General features: G+C 41.8%; 1 protein-coding gene across 4 annotated transcripts in view; it reads left to right on the top strand.

Moving 5' to 3' along the window:
- LOC132458850 (sialic acid-binding Ig-like lectin 5) overlaps window positions 1-20,903 on the top strand; it is a 37,511-nt gene that overhangs the window by 9,300 nt on the left and 7,308 nt on the right. Inside the window, exons 7-9 of one of the 4 annotated variants that reach the window (XM_060053187.1) lie at window positions 5,264-5,336; window positions 5,567-5,648; window positions 6,985-7,616. In XM_060053187.1, the coding sequence (XP_059909170.1) occupies window positions 5,264-5,336; window positions 5,567-5,648; window positions 6,985-7,413 (584 nt within the window). In that variant the 3' untranslated portion in view covers window positions 7,414-7,616. Of the gene's footprint in view, window positions 1-3,549; window positions 3,814-5,263; window positions 5,337-5,566; window positions 5,649-6,984; window positions 7,617-17,762; window positions 18,027-19,190; window positions 19,273-20,903 lie in introns of those variants that run through there. The other 3 variants (XM_060053186.1, XM_060053185.1, XM_060053188.1) reach the window with 3 other exon arrangements.

Here is a 20,903-nt window from a genome sequence, read left to right as displayed (position 1 = left end):
AGCAGTATTAACAGTATTAACTGAGCAGTATTAACAGTATTAACAGAGCAGTATCAACAGTATTCACAGAGCAGTATTAACAGTACTAACAGAGCAGTATTAACAGAGCAGTATTAACAGTATTAACAGAGCAGTATTAACAGAGCAGTATCAACAGTATTAACAGTACTAACAGAGCAGTATTAACAGTATAAACAGAGCAGTATATTAACAGTACTAACAGAACAGTATTAACAGAGCAGTATCAACAGTATTAACAGAGCAGTATTAACAGTATTAACAGAGCAGTATTAACAGAGCAGTATCAACAGTATTAACAGAGCAGTATTAACAGTATTAACAGAGCAGTATTAACAGTATTAACAGAGCAGTATTAACAGTATTAACAGAGCAGTATCAACAGTACTAACAGTTGTGCCGACCCCGTGGCTCGAGGAGACTGGGGGCGGGTCCCCTGCTCATGTGTTGGAGGTCGTGGGAGGAGCCAGTGGCTCATTACGGAGAGGTGGAAGCACCCGTGTCATGTGATCTCAGAAGCTGCCATTTTGAATGATGCAGTCTCCAAGCCCTCGACCCCAGTGCACTCGCTTTCCGTTGTGCAGGCTGCTCAACTTCCCGTTTCTGTTCCATTACCCTGCTTTGTTGACTCTACACCACTACATAACATATATCCACTTACTGTGTTACTGATGCTGCTGATCTACACATGTCATTACTTCAATTTAGCGGTCGTCCTTCATTCAATTATGTTAAGTTTACTTTCAATCATCACCCTCTCCAATAGTTTGATACGGCCTAGAGCTGGGTATAAACGCAGTATAAACAGAACAGTATCGACAGTATTAAAAGTATTAACAAAGAACAGTATTAATAGTATTAACAGAACAGTATTAACAGAACAGTGTCAACAGTATCAACAACAGTATTAACGTTATTAACAAAGAACATTATCAACAGTATCAACAGAGAACAGTATCAACAGTATTAACAAAGAACATTATCAACAGTATCAACAGTGAGAAGAATTAACAGCGAACTGTATCAACGAGATTAACAGAGAACAGTATCATCAGAGAACAGTGTTACCAGTGAACAGTGTGAACGGCTTTAACAGTGTTTACAGTAACAGTATTAAAAGAGACCAGTATCAATAGTATTAATAGAGAACAGTATTAACTGCATTAACAGCGTTAACATTATTAACAGTAGTAGCAATTAACAGTATTAAGAGTGTTTACTAATCAACAGTCATACAGTGCGGTATTAATATTGGTTGATTATGGTTTTGTTGAACCTTTAATCTCCAACTATATATTCTTCCTGTGTGTTGGCTCAGCTCTAGGTTATGACTCTGCTCGTGTACATTTTAATAAGTTCCTCATTCGCTCACCTCACCAAGGCGTAGAGAGAAAGATGAAGTAAAGCTTTTACTCTTCAGGAACTTCATCTCAAGTCCTTCACCTCTATCACGTAAGTCAACTCTATGTCTGGTTGATAGAACAAAGGAACATAATTACTGTTGTATTACACGCCAAATGTCTATTATGTATTGATGTATATTATTATATTTTTATTATTTATTTGTTTTAGTTAATGTAAGGGTGTTATCTTTTGTTTTCCTGTTTATATCTCTGTCTAAACCTCTCAAGAGTTCAACATGTCCAAATGTTATCTTTAAAGGTAATACATCACATATGCATGGTTATTATCATTGTTCTTCTTTGAATATTGGTATTATAGGATTGGAAATTAGTTTAATTAGTCATGCTGAAAGTAGAAGATTTACTGATATTTTGAAATAGACATTTCTTTAGCAGTTTACAATGTCTTAGTATAATTACTGTACTACTGAATAACTTAAGTGCAGTACGATATTAAGTGAAGTACAGAAGTTAATGAAATTTTTGTATTTCTCCTGATGAAGTTCTGGAGGAGAACATGACTGGATCCTGGAGACTATTTCTGCTCTGTAGTCTCCTGCAAGGTAAACATCTCAACCCTCTCAGTTGATACCTGTAGTGGGTACGATCTTAATACCTGTAGCACTGAACTACTCTCTGTAGTACTCTGATAATACCTGTAGTACTTGCTCTGTTAATACCTATATTACTCTCTTAATACCTGTCGGTAACGCTCTGTAGTCCTCTCTTAATACATATTGTACTCTTTTAATGCCTGTAGTACCTTCTGTAATCCTCTGTTAATACCTGTAGTTCTCTCTGTTGTCCTCTCTCAATAATGGTAGTACTCTGCTAATGCTTTTTAATTAATCAGGGATTACTTAAATTTAAGATTTTAAACTTCGAATTTTGAAATGTAACATCCAAATCAGACATAATAAATTATAATAATAATAATAATAATTATTATTATTATTAGTATAATAATGATGATAATTATAATATAACTGATAACTTAGCAATGAATATTACTAACTAATTGTATTGTATTGTATTGTACTAATTGTTGCATTCAAATATTTTGGCAGTTTGTGCATCGATTGAGCCTTTGGATTTGTCAACCTCTTGTTTTTAAGGTGCTGTGAGCAACACTGCAGAATACAAGGTCAGAATGGAAGCAAAAGTGACGACACTCAGTGGATCCTGTGTTACCGTTCCTTGTTCATTCACCGTGAAGAAAGAGAATGAAGTCCAGCTAAATTCTGGATGTGAAGCCAAATGGTTAAAAGTTGCTAAACCTATAACTTTTAAACCTATAACTGCAGGGTTCAGAGGAAACGTAATAGAGTACAACTGTACTACAACATTCAATAACGTACATGAAGAGGTTTCATATAAGCTTAGAATAGAATGTTTAAAAGAAGAAGAAAGTAACCGATTCAAATACGAGTTTTCAGAACAAGTGCAATTTGTGTCCGTCTCAGACAAACATGTCTCCAAGTCCTATTGGTCTTACTGTGGTTCAGATGATGCTGAATGCTGGTAATGCTTGGGTCTCCATAGTAACCGCTCTAAATTGGTTTGGTACCCAGGGCTCCCTGATGCACCTCGTTTGACCACCCCCAAGGAGCCGGTGGTGGAGGGGACTCCTGTGGAGCTGGGGTGCTCTGCCCCGTCCTACTGTCACACCCACCCCCCTACTGTGACGTGGACCCCCGCCCTGGGGCTCAGCACCCAGCTCCAGCAGGGCGATACCGTGACCTCCACTCTGACCTTCAACGCCTCCCACCTCCACCATGGAAACAATGTCTCCTGCACTGCGGCCTACTACATACCATCTGGGAACAAAACTGTGACGTCTACAAGATACCAATTCAGTATCTTATGTGAGTCAATGTACTACCTTTTCAATGAAGAGTACATTTGGTTACTTTTTTATATTGATCTTCTCTGTAAATATATCTTTTTTTAATTGATCTTAGAAGACAAAGCAGTGGGTTGATAAACAACAACTTTTGACGCTCCTCCTGTTTTTCATTTCATTTACTTTATTTTATTGTATTCAGAACAGTTTTGTTAAATTCACAACATCTGACCAACATGACGGCGGAGCTGAGGGCTAGGCTCTGATTGGTGGGTTCTCTCTCAGATGCCCCCAGGAACACCTCTGCTGTCGGCAGCCCGTGTCTTCCAGCCGGAGAGGGAGGCTGCCTGAACCTGACCTGCTCCAGTCATGCTAACCCTGCTGTCAGCGCGGTCACCTGGTACCGAATACACGGAGAACACATCCTTAAGATCGGGAGTGGATCTTCTCTGTCCATCCAGCTGTGGAACGCCAATGACGTTTTCTTCTGTGAGGTCCGGAATGACTTTGGCACAGAAAAGTCTACTGTCTACAAGATCGACATTCAAAGTAAGTTGATTCAAAACAGAAAACAACCCTGAGTTTGGTGATGTATCTAAAGGTTTCCTCGATCTAAGACAGAAGACAAAGCAGTGTGTTGATCAATAATTCAAAGTAAGATTGACTCAAAACCAATGAGCAAATGTAAGGTTATTTTATTCAAACCTGAATATGTTTTTTGTTAATTTCAGTTTTTGCTCTGCTTTTCTGTTCACTGGAACAACCCAACCTCAGGACCCTATTGCGCCACCAGCTGTGAGGCTGATTAGTCATTACAAGGTATTTCAAAATAGAGTCTCTTAGAGTCTCTCCCATCACAAATAGGAGTGATGTAGAGTACAGATGATGTATGATAATAATTATAATAATAACATTTATTTATATAGCACTTTTCAAAGTTCCAAAGTGCACTACAAGGTCATACTATCAAGAAAAATGACTAAAAGTAGAATTGATGAAGTAACAATGACAAGCAAGATTAATTAGGAGACATTTGAAAGAAGAAACATCGCTGAAGTTTGGAGACGCTGTATTGAGAGGGACAGTAATACAACGAGTTACAGTAGTCTAAGCAGGAAGAGATGAGAGCGTTGATAACAGTGTCTAGATTCTAACTGGTTAAAAACAATCTATTTCATAGATAATGCGACGTTGCAGAAACACAATTCAAAGACTGATATCATCTTGTGGTTAAAGATGTTAGCGAAGATGACACCAACATTTCTGCAGTGGGGTATGATGCAACAGGATACCATGATGAGAAGTGCTCTCTGGCCTGCCCCTATAGTAATGGCTTCCAATTGATCCAAGTTTAGAGGAAGAAAGTTTTTAACAATTTAAAATATTCTGTGTTGTATTTTGACCAGTTGTGTTGCATTTTATTGTAGTCAAACAAGAAATTGGTCTAGCAGTAGTCTGCATATAAATAGAAACTGATGTACTGCGGTAAAATATATATCGATAATAAAAAAGGGCCAAGGACTGAGCCTTGAGGCATTCCATAATTAATGGAAGGTGGAGGATTTAAAGTAACCAATGGCCACGCAAAAGTCCCTAATAGAAAGGACAACATAAGGATAAAATTGAAAACAAATCTGAGGCTGCACCTGATAAGCCAACCCAATGCCTAAGACGTTCAAAAAAATCACATGGTCTACTGTTTCAAAAGCAGCAGTAAGATCTAAAGCAAAAAAACAGTTGTTAAGCCGTGTAAGAAAAAAGAGTGACTTGTGCATCATAGATCATGGTTCATGAAAATGAGGTAATAAACAAAATGACGGATGGGTAGATCAACTCCCAGGTCACCTGCCTGATGTACTGCACCAATTGGTAGGTTGGTAAGAAATGTCCTTTTGTGATTTATTTTTAATGGTTTCTGAAGACTAATAAGCACAAGGGATTCTTAATATGCATTGATTGGTCAAATCACAAATTCCTGATGCGACCTTTTCACACTCAGACCAACTGCCCTGGATAGCTGCTACTGCAGTGCTAGCCGCGGGTCTGCTGTTTGCAACAGCGTGTGCCGTAAGGTACGTGGACTGCTAGCCATTGTTCGTACGAATGTCCATTTCTTCACTGATTATGCAATTATTCTCATTATTGAATATTTAGCTTATCACACCGAGTTCATCATCTGAATTGAAACCACTTTCCCTGTCTGGCAGTGGGATCAATTCAGCTAATCACGATGTCAATCAAAAATGGTCAGCTTCACCTTCTCCATCCTCTTCCTCTTCTTCTTCCCCTGTTAACATTCCAGAGCTTGGAAGTTGGCCACCCGAACAAGACTTGGCAGTGATGCTCTACTCAACAAAGCTCCACCCAACCAAGAGAACCCCCAGGTAACCCTCCCCTTATTTATACCCAGGATACCCTGTCTGAAAACAATCGGTGGCCGGCTGACCCTAACACTATGTTTACCAAGGTAACCCTAACCCAGGGGTCGGCAACCTGCGGCTCCGGAGCCGCATGCGGCTCTTTAGCCCCTCAGCCGTGGCTCCCTGCAGTTTTCTTAAAAAAAAAAATAATAATAATAATAATTATATATATATTTTTATATATATCGTCAACTAAACGAGAGGTCGCAATGAATGCGCAATTGCGCTACCGTGAGGAGGGGAGTGAATGACAAAGCTTCGTTGATTTGCAGGTGGCTAATCCCAGTAGGAGTTAAATCTTTAACTGGCATCTGGCATCAGGAAGTAGCCTAGATGCTGCCATTTGCAGGAGGCGGGACATGCCAGTGAGCCGCCAATCAGCAGCATCCACCGTTGACAGCCAATTGCACAAACGAATACTGAGCGAGAAGGGTTTACAGCATTAAAGTTCGTTTTTTTTTACAGAGTGTCACAAAAAATGTCTGTGCGGTGCGCAGCGTTAGCGTCTCCGGAGGGGGGAGGGGGTGAATTAAAAAGTTTGCGGCTCCAAAAAAAAAATGTTGGCGGGAGATGGGCCAAAATGGCTCTTTTGATACAAAAGGTTGCCGACCCCTGCCCTAACCTTATCTGTAAACAGGTTACCCATAATCCTATGTTTACCAAGGTAACCCTAACCTTATCTGTAAACAGGTTACCCTAACCCTATGTTTACCAAGGTAACCCTAACCTTATCTGTAAACAGGTTACCCTAACCCTATGTTTACCAAGGTAACCCTAACCTTATCTGTAAACAGGTTACTCTAACCCTATGTTTCCCGAGGTAACCCTAACCTTATCTGTAAATGGGTTACCCTAACCCTATGTTTACCAAGGTAACCCTAACCTTATCTGTAAATGGGTTACCCTAACCCGACCCTGTTTATCCAGGTAACCCTAACCCTATCTCTGTCCCAAGGTCACCCTAATCTTAACCGTTTTTAACCCAGGAAACCAGGGTGTGAGTTACATGTGAGCCAGTAGGAGTTGAGCTCCCATAAGTCTGAGCTCCCATGAAATAAGTCAAGTGTGTAGTGTGTCTTTGTGTGTGTGTGTGTGTGTGTGTGTGTGTGTGTGTGTGTGTGTGTGTGTGTGTGTGTGTGTGTGTGTGTGTGTGTGTGTGTGTGTGTGTGTGTGTGTGTGAGAGAGCAAATGTGAGATCCCTGAGGTTCTTTTGACATCCCAATCAGTAAATATATATATATATATATATATATATATATATATATATATAAATATATATATATATATATATCTCACTCAGGTGTTCTTCAGAAGTGGGGAGGACATCTATGCTAACATGGATGCTATCCGGATTGATACACGGATGAACACGGTCGGACCAAGAGAGGAGCCTGTTGGACTGGGAGAAGGGGCTGTTGAACTGGGAGAAGGGGCTGTTGGACTGGGAGGAGGGGCTGTTGGACTGGGAGAAGAGGCTGTTGGACTGGGAGAAGGGGCTGTTGGACTGGGAGAAGAGGCTGTTGGACTGGGAGAAGGGGCTGTTGGACTGGGAGGAGGGGCTGCTGGACCGAGAGAGGAGGCTGTAACAGCAGCAGACTCCTCAGCCTTGATCCAACGAGATTCAGAGGAAGCGGCAGACCCAGCAGCAGAAAGGCAGGTGGCGGACTGTGATGTCCTGTACACAACAGTGAACTGGACGAATAAAAAGAAAAAGAAAAAAGAGATCTGAGCTCCTGGGACAGAGACCCGCTGGGGCCCCAAGTGGGGGTGGATGAGGGATGAGCTAAGGGCCGGAGGGATGAGTTAAGGGCTACATTGATGGGTAAAGGCTAGAGGGTTGAGTTAAGGGCTACATTGATGGGTAAAGGCTAGAGGGATGAGTTAAGGGCTACATTGATGGGTAAAGGCTAGAGGGTTGAGTTAAGGGCTACATTGATGGGTAAAGGCTAGAGGGATGAGTTAAGGGCTACATTGATGGGTAAAGGCTAGAGGGATGAGTTAAGGGCTACATTGATGGGTAAAGGCTAGAGGGTTGAGTTAAGGGCTACATTGATGGGTAAGGGCCGGAGGGATGAGTTAAGGGCTACATTGACGGGTAAAGGCTAGAGGGATGAGTTAAGGGCTACATTGATGGGTAAAGGCTAGAGGGATGAGTTAAGGGCTACATTGATGGGTAAAGGCTAGAGGGATGAGTTAAGGGCTACATTGATGGGTAAAGGCTAGAGGGATGAGTTAAGGGCTACATTGATGGGTAAAGGCTAGAGGGATGAATTAAGGGCTACATTGATGGGTAAAGGCTAGAGGGATGAGCTAAGGGCTACATTGATGGGTAAAGGCTAGAGGGATGAGCTAAGGGCTAGAGGGATGAGTTAAGGGCTACATTGATGGGTAAAGGCTAGAGGGATGAGCTAAGGGCTAGAGGGATGAGTTAAGGGCTACATTGATGGGTAAAGGCTACAGGGATGAGTTAAGGGCTACATCGATGGGTAAAGGCTAGAGGGATGAGTTAAGGGCTACATTGATGGGTAAAGGCTAGAGGGATGAGTTAAGGGCTACATTGATGGGAAAAGGCTACAGGGATGAGTTAAGGGCTACATTGATGGGTAAAGGCTACAGGGATGAGTAATGGCTAAAGGGATGAGTTAAGGGCTACAGGGATGAGTTAATGCTAGAGGGATGAGCAAACGACTGCGTAAGGGGCTAGACCAGATGTCCAGTAAACCAGAGGATAAAATCCCACAGGTTGTAAATATGTTTAAAAAATAAGAATTATTATTGTTATTATATAGTTGGTTTTACTTTTAAAATAGGATTATTATTGACAAGCCATTCATTAGTCATACTGTGTATTTCTGATATTTTGTTTACTACTTGTTTACCGTATTTGTATTGAATAATACCAAATACTACCATCTTGTTGTGTCTTGTGTCTTATTTTCAACCAAAGACAACATTTTCAAAATTGATGGCAATAAAAAACACTTCATACAAGTTATATTCCATCATCGGGACATGATGCTATGAAGTGAAGCAAAAGCAGAAGTGAAGTCTTGACAGTTTAGTTCTAACTTTGAGACCTCAATGATGTAAAACCAAAATAGAAATAGGAAACATTTATTCAAGCATCAGGTTTATGTGAAGACATAGTGTGCTTAAAATATGACGGCTAAAGAGCATGGGCAGCAGCCAACATTTCGTGATAAGAGGAAGTTAGAACAAGTCAGATTGAGATTAAATCCATCACATTATCCCTTCAACAAATCCAACGCACTTTTGTGTAAAACAAATTAAATGAACTAAAAACAAAAGAGGAAATTAATCCTTTAGGCATTTATTAGTAAAGTACAAGCAGGTAACATGTTGACAATTTCAATTCAAACTAAATATAAGGTGTGAAATAATATAGACATTGTACCACATTTAAAGTGGATGGATTACTTATTATTTAGGGAACCGATCATGGGGGACAGTTAAAAGTAAGTGCACTAAAAATGTAAGATGTTTCTGTTCACAACCAAATAAAACATTTTCATTTGGTTGTGTACAGAAATCTAAAACCAGATTGTTAAAATTGTTCACCTTATTCATAATTCAATAAATAGTTGTTCTGCTGTAACTATAAATTCATACTAAAACACATTATAAATAATAATTAGTATGATGAAATTTTACTGGATGAACTGAACAGTCACACACACACACACACACACACACACACACACACACACACACACACACACACACACACACACATTTATAAAATCGTTTTGCTTCTTTAAACAGTTGTTGCAGTTCTGACAGGAGGAGGCGGGACAAACTTTGGGACGGCCAATGACAGTTCAGATGGAGCCTAAATGAGAAAGATGTTAGTGACATCACACCGTAGGTTGACAGGAAGCTGTGAGGATGTGATGATGTGACTGCTCACATGGAGTTTGTTGTAGTCTGGCAGAGCGGAATCAGGCTGGCTTGCTACTGCCTACAAGAATAGAGAACAAGTAAATTCCTTACCTTAACTCTGAAACCAAAACCTGATACCTCACCTTAAATCCAATCCTAAAATCAACCCTAATCCTAAAACCAAACCCTAATATAAAAAAAAAAAACTATAACCTAACCCCAACGGGAAAGCCTCACCCTAAAACGAAAAACCAAAGGAAACGTTATAGTTTATAGCAATCTAGATTTGATTTGATTTGATTTGATTTGATTTGATTTGATTCAACTTAATTGTCACTAGCAGAGTATAGATACAAAACTAATGAAATGCAGTTGACATCCAACCAGAAGTGCAAATGAAGCATTTAAATACCAAAAAGTGCAGTGCTAGACAGTGCAGTTCAGTGCAGTAATGAGTGTAAACAGTTATACAGTGCAAGGCAGTAAAATGTTGAACAGGTTGAACATTGCATAAACTGAGATGCAACAGCTATGCAGGTAACCATTTAAAAGTCCAGTGCTATACGGGGGGTGGGGGTTTGTTCAGCAGTGTTACAGCCTCTGGAAAGAAACTATTCTTGTGCCTGCTGGTGCGGGAGCGCAGGCTCCTGTATCGCTTGCCAGATGGGAGAAGGGTGAAAAGTCCATGGTTTGGGTGGGTGTTATCCTTGACAATGGATTTGGCTTTGTTTAAGCAGCGGTCATGGTATATGTTGTGAATGGGGGGGAGTGGACAGCCAATAGTCCTCTGGGCAGAATGTTGACTACTCTTTGCAGTGTCTTGCGGTCGGCAGCGTTGCAGTTGCCGTACCATACAGAGAGGCAATTTGTAAGTATGCTCTCAGTGGTACAGCGGTAGAAGTCTGACAGAATCCTACGACAAAGCTTTGCTTTCTTGAGGGTCCGTAGGAAGTGAAGGCGCTGATGCGTCTTCGTCACCAGACTGGAGGAGTTGAGGGACCAAGAAAGACTTTTCTGTGATGTGGACCCCAAGGAACTCGAAGCTATGACACACGCTCCACCTCAGCGCCGCTGATATGGAGGGGGGTGTGTGCCCTGCTCCTGGTTCTCCTGAAGTCCACAATGATCTCCTTGGTCTTCTTGGTGTTGAGTTCCAGGTTATTGTTTTTTGCACCACGTAGTTAGATGTTGAACCTCATCCCTATATGCTGTTTCATCCTCATCTCTGATCAGGCCCACCACAGTGGTGTCATCCACAAACTTGTTTATGGCGTTGGAGCCATAAACAGGGGCACAGTCGTGGGTGGAGAGAGAGTAGAGCAGAGGGCTCAACACACAACCCTGCGGCACGCCAGTGTTAAGGGGGATAGTGGAGGAGTAGAGACTCCCCAATTTAACAGCCTGGGGTCTGTTAGTCAGGAAGTCCATAATCCAGTTGCATAGTGAGTTGCTGATGCCAAGCTGGCTGAGCTTGGAGATCAGCTTGGGGGGGGTCACAGTGTTGAATGCGGAACTAAAGTCAATTAAATTAACAGCATTCTAACATACGTTTTGGGGCTATCCAGGTGGGTGAGTGCTAGATGGAGCACCGTGGAGATAGCATCCTCTGTTGATCGGTTGCTACGGTAGGCAAATTGGTACGGGTCCGGTGAAGTGGGCAGGCAGGATTTCAGATGTGAGAGGACCAGCTTCTCAAAACATTTTGCAATGATGGGTGTCAGTGCAACAGGGCGGAAATCTTTAAGTTCCTTCGCTGTAGAGGGTTTGGGCACCGGAACAATGGTGGCAGATTTAAAACTGTGGGGGACGGTTGATTGAGCTAGGGACATGTTGAATATGTCAGTGAACACACCGGCCAACTGCTCAGCGCAGGCTCGCCGCACACGTCCGGGGACTCCATCAGGGCCAGCAGCTTTCCGAGCAGTCACCCTGGTCAGGATGTCGCAGACATCCTGACATATGGTAAATGTATTATTATCATTTTGTTATGATTGATGAGTTTGTTTTGTTTGATACCTTGAAGTCAAGCAGACAGATGTTTGAATGTGTTTTCTGTTTGTTGAGTGAGCGGCTGTTGTGTACCTACATTCACAGCTCGCCACAAAACAAAGAAGAACCTTGCCCAACCATTACAATTATTAAAAAAAACACGAAAGCAACGAGTGAAAAGGGGAAGAAACTATAAAAAATAAACAAGTATGCACTTGCGAACACACGCGCACACACACACACACACACACACACACACACACACACACACACACACACACACACACAGTTAACTGGCCACCCATCTGTGTGAGAAAACAGAGAAGGTAGATAAACAAGACATGTCTTACCACAAAGAGTCTGAACACGCAACGTCAGTTCTTCTTTCTGCCACTTTCACAATACCTAACTCACCGCAAGCTTAAAGTGTGGGGTTTTGCGATGACATTTGAAAGACCTCTCCATGCATGTGGGGAGCGCACGGTAGACGCCCCCAATCGCATGGGTCGATAATGCGGACATAGTCGTTTTTTTATAACTTTTCGGTAAAGACAGAAATCCAAACGGATTCAGGCCATTGCAAGATGGCCATTCCTTATGCTACCTGGCTGGCCGGACCTACAACATTTCACTCCGATAAACATGAACAAATCATTCGGCCTAATTTACGTTGTAGCCTATAAACTCATCAAGAACAAGGCATTTTGGAGCACTCGTTTCATTTAGGTAGTCTGGGAGACTGCCAGGGGCTATATTTGTGTAACCTTCGTATTCAATTAAATCCGTCTTACCTTTGAAAGTCACCATTAAAGCCAACAAAACGAACATCGTCTTGTGTCCTCTGTATTCACCGGGTTGTTTCAGCCACATATTGAATAAAACATGAAAAACAGGAGAACCAGTGGGCCAACAGGCAGAGTTGGTAGATATGCGCCTTCTACGGCAAACTGCACAGCGTGCGAGTCCTATTCCCCGGCATATCCCAGGCCGGAGTATAGTGTGGACGACCTTGGTGTGTGTGTGTGTGTGTGTGTGTGCGTGTGTGTGTGTGTGTGTGTGTGTGTGTGTGTGTGTGTGTGTGTGTGTGTGTGTGTGTGTGTGTGTGTGTGTGTGTGTGTGTGTGTGTGTGTGTGTGTGTGTGTGTGTGTGTGTGTGTGTGTGTGTGTGAGATGCCTTTGGAACACTATCCCACAAAATTATGCTGAATGCACTGAAGGAGATCCATCTCCCTCAGCCCTTTGCAGACATCATAACGGATGTATATAAGGGATCTTTTCTGCAGGTGATCTGTGGACACCAACTCACTGAGCCCATTCCGCTCCAGGTGGGGATTAAAACAGGCTGCCCTTGGAGGGCGGTGAACTTCATCCTTGCCATTAACAAGTGGCTCAAGTGGCTGGGTCAGTGTGCACCACCTGCATATCAGATCCCCAAACCCTGTTCAGGGTTACGCTGATGATGTCGAGGTGTCCTCCAGAGACGAGAGTGTCAAGCACAACATGCTGGCCAGAACAGATGAATTTCTTCACTGGTCAAAGCTGGAGGTGAAGCACACCAAGTGTGCAGCTCTTTATGAGCGACGCAGTGGTGGCAACCGCTGGTATAAAGCCAAATCTGACAAACCGCCCTCCTTCACAATAATGGGGCAGCCTATCAGGGTCTACTCACGCCACGAGTCATACACCTATCTTGGCCATAACATCAACATTGCGGGTGAGTGGGGGGAGCAGGCACAGGAGCTATGTAGTGCCTATAAGAACAGAATCGATCTAATTGATTCCTCCCCACTCCCTGTAGTCATGAAACTGGACGCTATCAGAGAGGTGGCCCTTGCAAAGGTTCAACATCTTACAGGACATGAACAATAAAACAGTCCAGGCTGTCCGAAAATGGCTAGGGCTGAACTCACACTCTACCCGGGACCTCATCTTCCTCTCACGTAAAGAGAGGGGGCTGGGTGTCCCAAACGTGGAATGGGTATAAACTGCTAATTAACCGAAAACGTACTGTTGATACTTATGGACCAATCGTTGCAGCCCTCAACAATCATCGCATTAGAACACAGAGCTCATCAAATGAACAGGTATAGGACCACATTCAGAATGACGTCTCTTGTTGACTATAAATTGTATGTGTAGCTTTGAACCAAGTCAGCAGATTGGCCTATCCGAAACTGGATTTTATAACGGCAAGGAAAGAGAGAACTGTAGGGTTTCTGGGTTTAAAATGCTCAAATGAAAAAGACAGTGGCCGGGATAAGAACACCGTCGTTTTTATGGTCATCGTAGAGGTCTGTACAATCTGTGTGGAGCTGAGGCGCTTGCGGTAAAGAGAATTTCATGTTTAGTTGTACCGAGTGGCAGGACCGGGCTAACAACCCATAGGTGTCCGTTTGGACCCATAAACACACAGCATGCACACAGCGTGCTGTCAGCAGGTTACAGGGGAGGTGTTGGTCTGGGCTGCGCTAGAGTAACAACAAACGAGATGAACAGAACAGTATCAACAGTGTTAACAGAGAACAGTATCATCAGAGAACCGCATGAACGGTGTTAACATTATTAACAAAATGAAAAGAAGTCAGTATCAACAGTATTACCAGTGAACAGTGTGAACGGCTTTAACAGTGTTTACAATAGTAACAGTATTAAAAGAGACCAGTATCAATAGTATTAATAGAGAACAGTATTAGCTGCATTAACAGCGTTAACATTATTAACAGTCGTAGCAATTAACAGTATAAAGAGTATTTGCTAATCAACAGTCATACAGAGTGCAGTATTAATATTGGTTGATTATGGTTTTGTTGAACCTTTAATCTCTAACTATATATTCTTCCTGTGTGTTGGCTCAGCTCTAGGTTATGACTCTGCTTGTGTACATTTTAATAAGTTCCTCATTCACTCACCTCACCAAGGCGTAGAGAGAAAGATGAAGTAAAGCTTTTACTCTTCAGGAACTTCATCTCAAGTCCTTCACCTCTATCACGTAAGTCAACTCTCTGTCTGGTTGATAGAACAAAGGAAAATAATTACTGTTGTATTACACGTCTAATGTCTATTACATGCATTGATATATATTATTTTTAGTTTCATTCAAGCAATACCTGTTTTAGTTAATGTAAGGGTGTTATCTTTTGTTTTCCTGTTTATATCTCTGTCTAAACTTCTCAAGAGTTGAACACGTCCAAATGTTATCTTTAAAGGTAATACATCACAGATGCATGGTTATTATCATTGTTCTTCTTTGAATATTGGTATTATATGATGGAAAATTTGTTTAATTAGTCATGGTAAAAGTGGTCGATTTACTGGTATTTTGAAATGGAAATTTCTATAGCATTTAACAATGTCTTTATATTATTACTCTTATCTTTTTAAGTACTCATTATTGAATACTTGCTTTATTGTTTCTTGTTTACTGTTCATTGTTTGTTAAGATCGTGCGCAACGAATACGAATACCAAGACAAATTCCTAATATGTGTAAATGTATTTGGCAATAAACTTTTTTTGATTCTGATTCTGATTCTGATTAGTGTAGTACTGAATACCTTAAGTGCAGTACGATGTTAAGTGTAGTACAGAAGTTAATGAGATCTTTGTATTTCTCCTGATGAAGTTCTGGAGGAGAACATGACTGGATCCTGGAGACTATTTCTGCTCTGTAGTCTCCTGCAAGGTAAACATCTCAACCCTCTCTGATGTTACCTTTAATAGGTACTATATTAATACCTGTAGCACTGAAGTTATCTCTGTAGTACACTCTCTAATACCTTTGATACTTGCTCTGTTAATACCTATATTACTCTCATAATACCTGTAGTACTACCTGTAATCCTCTGTAAATACTTGTAGCATTCACTGTAATCTTCTGTTAATACCTGAAGTTATCTCTGTGTTCCTCTGTCAATACCGGAAGTACTCTGCTCATACTTTTTAATTACTCAGTGATTACTCAAACTTAAGATTTTAAACTTCGAATTTTGAAATGTACTTTCCAAATCAAACCTAATAAATGATAATAACTATAATAATATTAATAATAATAATAACTTAGGAACTAACATTACTAACTATTAATATATAGATATATAATCTTAATTTGTTAGGAAGTTCTATGTTGCATTCAAATATTTTTTCGAGTTTTTCAACCTCTTGTTTTAAAGGTGCTGCAGGATATGAGGCCATAATGCCAAAAGGAGTGACGACACTCAGTGGATCCTGTGTTACCGTTCCTTGTTCCTTCACCTTGGTGGCTGGGAATGAAAACAAGATTACTTCTGGATGCAAACCATTATGGATGATCATTATGGATGATCCACCTATAACTTCAGTAACATTCAGGGGAAATCTAGAAGCGTACAACTGTACTACAGCATTCAATGACGTACAGGAAAATGTTTCACCTGTATTTAGAATAGAATGTAAAACAACAGATTTCAAATATACGTTTACCAATCATCCAGTGAACATCACAATCAAGGGTAAGTTCAATGTGTGTCAGTCTGAAACCACCATGTATTGGTCTTACTGTGGTTCAAATGATGCTGAATGCTGGTAATGCTTGGGTCTCCATAGTAACCGCTCTAAATTGGTTTGGTACCCAGGGCTCCCTGATGCACCTCGTTTGACCCCCCCCAAGGAGCCGGTGGTGGAGGGGACTCCTGTGGAGCTGAGGTGCTCTGCCCCGTCCTACTGTGACACCCACCCCCCCACTGTGACGTGGACCCCCGCCCTGGGGCCCAGCACCCAGCTCCAGCAGGACGATACCGTGACCTCCACTCTGACCTTCAACGCCTCCCTCCTCCACCATGGAAACAATGTCTCCTGCACTGCGGCCTACTACATACCATCTGGGAACAAAACTGTGACGTCTACGAGATACCAACTCAGTATCTCAGGTGAGTCAATGTACTACCTTTTCAATGAAAAGTACATTTTATTATTTGTATAATTTTTATATTGATCTTCTCTGTAAATATACCTCAAAGCTTCTTTGAATTTCTCTGTAAATACACCTTTTTTCCCTTGATCTTAGAAGACAAAGCAGTGGGTTGATAAACAACAACTTTTGATGCTTCTCCTGTTTTTCATTTCATTTACTTTATTTTATTGTATCCAGAACAGTTTTGTTAAATTCACAACATCTGCCCAACATGACGGCGGAGCTGAGGGCTAGGCTCTGATTGGTGGGTTCTCTCTCAGATGCCCCCAGGAACACCTCTGCTATCGGCAGCCCGTGTCTTCCAGCCGGAGAGGGAGGCTGCCTGAACCTGACCTGCTCCAGTCATGCTAACCCTGCTGTCAGCGAGGTCTCATGGTACCGAATACACAGAGAACACATCTTTAAGATCGGGAGTGGATCTTCTCTGTCCATCCAGCTGTGGAACGCCAATTACGTTTTCTTCTGTGAGGCCAGGAATGAAATTGGCAGAGAAAAGTCTAATGTCTTCGTGATCGACATTCAAGGTAAGTTTATTCAAAACAGGAAACCACCCTGAGCTTGGTGATGTACCTAAAGGTTTCCTCGATCTAAGACAGAAGGCAAAGCAGTGTGTTGATCAATAATTCAAAGTAAGATTGACTCAAAACCATTGAGCAAATGTAAGGTTATTTTATTTTAACCTAAATATGTTTCTTATGTACTCATTTCAGTTTTGTTCTGCTTTTATGTTCACTTTGACTGCTTATTGTGAGATGAACATTCAAAGTTAGATTGACTAAAAACAGGAACAAGTCTGTGTTCAGTGACGTAGTGATGGGCAGGCAACCACCACGTTTTATCTTTTATTTTCCTATTGATAGCTGTATCTAAACCTCTCAAGGATTGAGCATGTCCAATTAAATTCTCATGAGCAGGTTTATTAGATATTTTTTTCTATTATAATGGTATTATATGTTTGAAAATGAATTAAATAGTCATGGTAGCATTGGTAGATTTACTTGTATTTTGAAACAGACATTTCTATAGCAGTTTACAGTGTCTTACTATAATAAGTGTAGTACTGAATACCTTAAGTGTAGTAGGATATTCAGGGGAGTACAGCAGATAATGTCCTCTATAGATTTAATGATGAGATGCAGATATTTTTGTATTTCTCCTGATGACGTTTTGTTAAATTCACAACATCTGACCAACATGGCATCGGAGCTGAGGGCTAGGCTCTGATTGGTGGGTTCTCTCTCAGATGCCCCCAGGAACCCCTCTGCTGTCGGCAGCCCGTGTCTTCCAGCCAGAGAGGGAGGCTGCCTGAACCTGACCTGCTCCAGTCATGCTAACCCTGCTGTCAGCGAGGTCACCTGGTACCGAATGCACGGAGAACACATTCTTAAGATCGGGACTGGATCTTCTCTGTCCATCCAGCTGTGGAGTACCAATGACGTTTTCTTCTGTGAGGTCCGGAATGACTTTGGCACAGAAAAGTCTAATGTCTACAAGATCGACATTCAAAGTAAGTTGATTCAAAACAGGAAACCACCCTGAGCTTGGTGATGTATCTAAAGGTTTCCTCGATCTAAGAAATGAGGACAAAGCAGCGTGTTGATAAATAATTCAAAGTAAGATTGACTCAAAACCATTGAGCAAATGAAAAGGTTATTTTATTCAAACCTGAATATGTTTTTTAGGTACTCATTTCAGTTTTAGTTCTGCTTTTTTGATGACTGACTGCTTATTGTGAGATCGACATTCAAAGTTAGATTGACAAAAAAACCGGAACGATCCTGAGTTTGGTGATGTAGTGATAACAATGTTTTTTGTTGAACAGGAAGTAAGATGACTTGCTTGATATTCTCTCTTCTTGTTGCCTTCCCCCTTCCCCGTATTCACAGTTCCTTCACAGATCTTTAATATTCCAGACTTGGTGCTGTGCATTGGCAAATCTGCTGTGATATTCGTGGGCATAGTGTGCATGGTCGTGTGTATTATAAGGTAAGTCTACATGAAGTCGTACACATTCACTGTGTCATTTAGCAGCCTACAAGCAGACTGAGGACATGGGGAACTGAACCCCAGGGGCGCAGTTGAGCGTTGACAGTGTAGAGTGTAATGACGGTTGCCAACTAGGCCTACTCCTCAAGTACCAACTACGTACACTTATTATGCCCTGCTGTTCAATACATCTGAAAACGTTTAGGGCAAGATATATGCATAATATTTGCAAAACATATTTTTTTCATCAATGAGGGCTATTTAAAGAAACCATGAAGAGATTCAGCAGCATTAACAGTGCTGCCAGGTGCTCGTCACGTCGTGTAGCTTCACTGCTGGAGCTTCTGATCTAAAAAGGTTTATCACACATCAATCGTGTGTGGGACAAATCAAATTATTTACAATAACCCGTGGATTGTTATCTATGTAGCAGCGAATCAGAAATAGACAGATTCTAGTTGTACTATATTTAGCTCAGTTCACCGCATGCATTATACACGGTCTAGTCTGTCCCCCTGGTGCTCATTATTTTTCCGGTTGTATTCCGGTCAACGGGAGTGGGACAGCGCTCTCTCTATGACAGCTCTGCCAGAACCTTTCAACTGGTTTCCAAACCCCCTGACCAATAGACCATCCTACCCCTCTGATATACAGTTTGCTCTACTGTGTATTCTTTTGATTTCAGAACTCGGAAAGTGGGTGAGGAGACGCGGTCCTTTAACGCTGCCACTGTGAAGCGAGCCCCCCCAGACGAGGAGGAGTCCCAGGTAACGTGGATACAAGCTCCACACTGACCTCTGGGATATTTGTGGAGCTCTGTTGTATTTGAAGACCCATTCTGTGTCTCAGGTCGTCTTCGGAAGTGAGGACGACGACTACGTTAACAGCGGGATGCAGATGAACCCGGTTGGGCCGAGAGAGGAGTCGGTTGGACCGAGAGAGGAGGCTGTTCTGAGAGCCGGTTCCCCAGTCTCAACGCAGCGTGATGCAGCCTCCTCCCGGCGGATAGGCCCTGCAGGCTCCCACCCAGAACGACCGGTCTCTAGGGAGCTCACTGAAGATACTCAGTAAACAGTTCATGATGACCAAGAATTTCCTCCAGGTAGAAATTGTAAAAATTTAGTCTATAACTTTTTTTTAATAAGTTGATAACCATCGTTGTCAGTGGCAGCCTGCACTATACGCTGAATATGCAGTTGTGTGGACCAGCTAAGCCAGTTCACAAAAGTTAATTAATTCTCTAATTCAAGATCCATTCTGAAGGGGTTATGTTGCCGTCTGGTGGTGATTTGCATTCACAGCCCAGGTAGAGAAGGCTTGTAGTTGTCCGTAGTGAATTTTAACGCAATATATAGTGTTTCTTACATTGTGTAAAACATGACAGCAAATCTATTGAAATTAATAAATGTATTAATTGTAATTCCAGCCTTTTGGCCAAATAAACATTGGTCAAGTTTCTACAAGGTTTTATAGCAATGTCTAATGTTGATGTGTAGCCGTCTCTTTTAAACAATTGCAGTCTTCAGTTGTTGTTTTTTAAGTCACAGTTTTCAGCTCAAGGCAAGGAGCGGCCCCAAAAAAAAGTCTCGCCTCGGGGGCCCCTACTGCCTAGAGCCAACACTGACAAGTAGCATACCTTGGGGCCCATGGTACCAACCAGTCTTCCTGGTCAGTATTAACCAAAAGCAGTATTTGCAGTATCAAGAGAGAACAATATAAACAGTGTTATCAGATGACCGTATAATCAGTAAGCATTTTCAGGAGGGAACAGTGTAAACTGGGGGAGTCTGATTGGACACTGGGGCTGGGTGAGGCTGCACACCTGTTGCACATTGAGTAATCAGTGAGCACAGGATAAACCAGCCGTCTGCACGCACTCGGGGAGATCTCCTGGATGGCAGCGGAGCACCCTTTGTCACGATGTCAGACTTTTGTTATAGACCACTAGATGTCGCCAATTCTGACTTTCTGTTCTCTGTGTTTTTTCCATCTAATTATGTCTCTTGTTAAGCAGACTCACCTGCCCCCTGTTAATTAGTCATGTGATTTGTTCAGCCATTTTGTCTCACAGTATTTAGGCCTGATCTTTTCCCTCTGTCTCTGTTGAGTCTTCACTGAACCCCCGTGAGTTAACCTTAGTCTTGAACAGTATTTGCTGGTTGCCTTCTTGTACTTTGACCCTGGACTGTTTTTCTACTCTGAGTTTTGGATTACCCTGTTGATTTGTTCGCTATGTCTGGATAGATCTTGTTACCAACCTTTGCCTGTCTGTTTACCCTGCCCTTTGGATTACCCCCTGGATTTACTGTCAATGTGCTTGGCCTTTTGGAATTTTTGGACTTTGTTTATGTGATCTTCTGAGCTATATTGGAACTTTATTTGTCGGAGGAATAAATAC

Source organism: Gadus macrocephalus, chromosome 6 (genome assembly GCF_031168955.1).
Source record: "Gadus macrocephalus chromosome 6, ASM3116895v1".
NCBI classification, from domain to species: Eukaryota; Metazoa; Chordata; class Actinopteri; order Gadiformes; family Gadidae; genus Gadus; species Gadus macrocephalus.
This window is presented reverse-complemented; position numbering and strand designations above follow the sequence as displayed.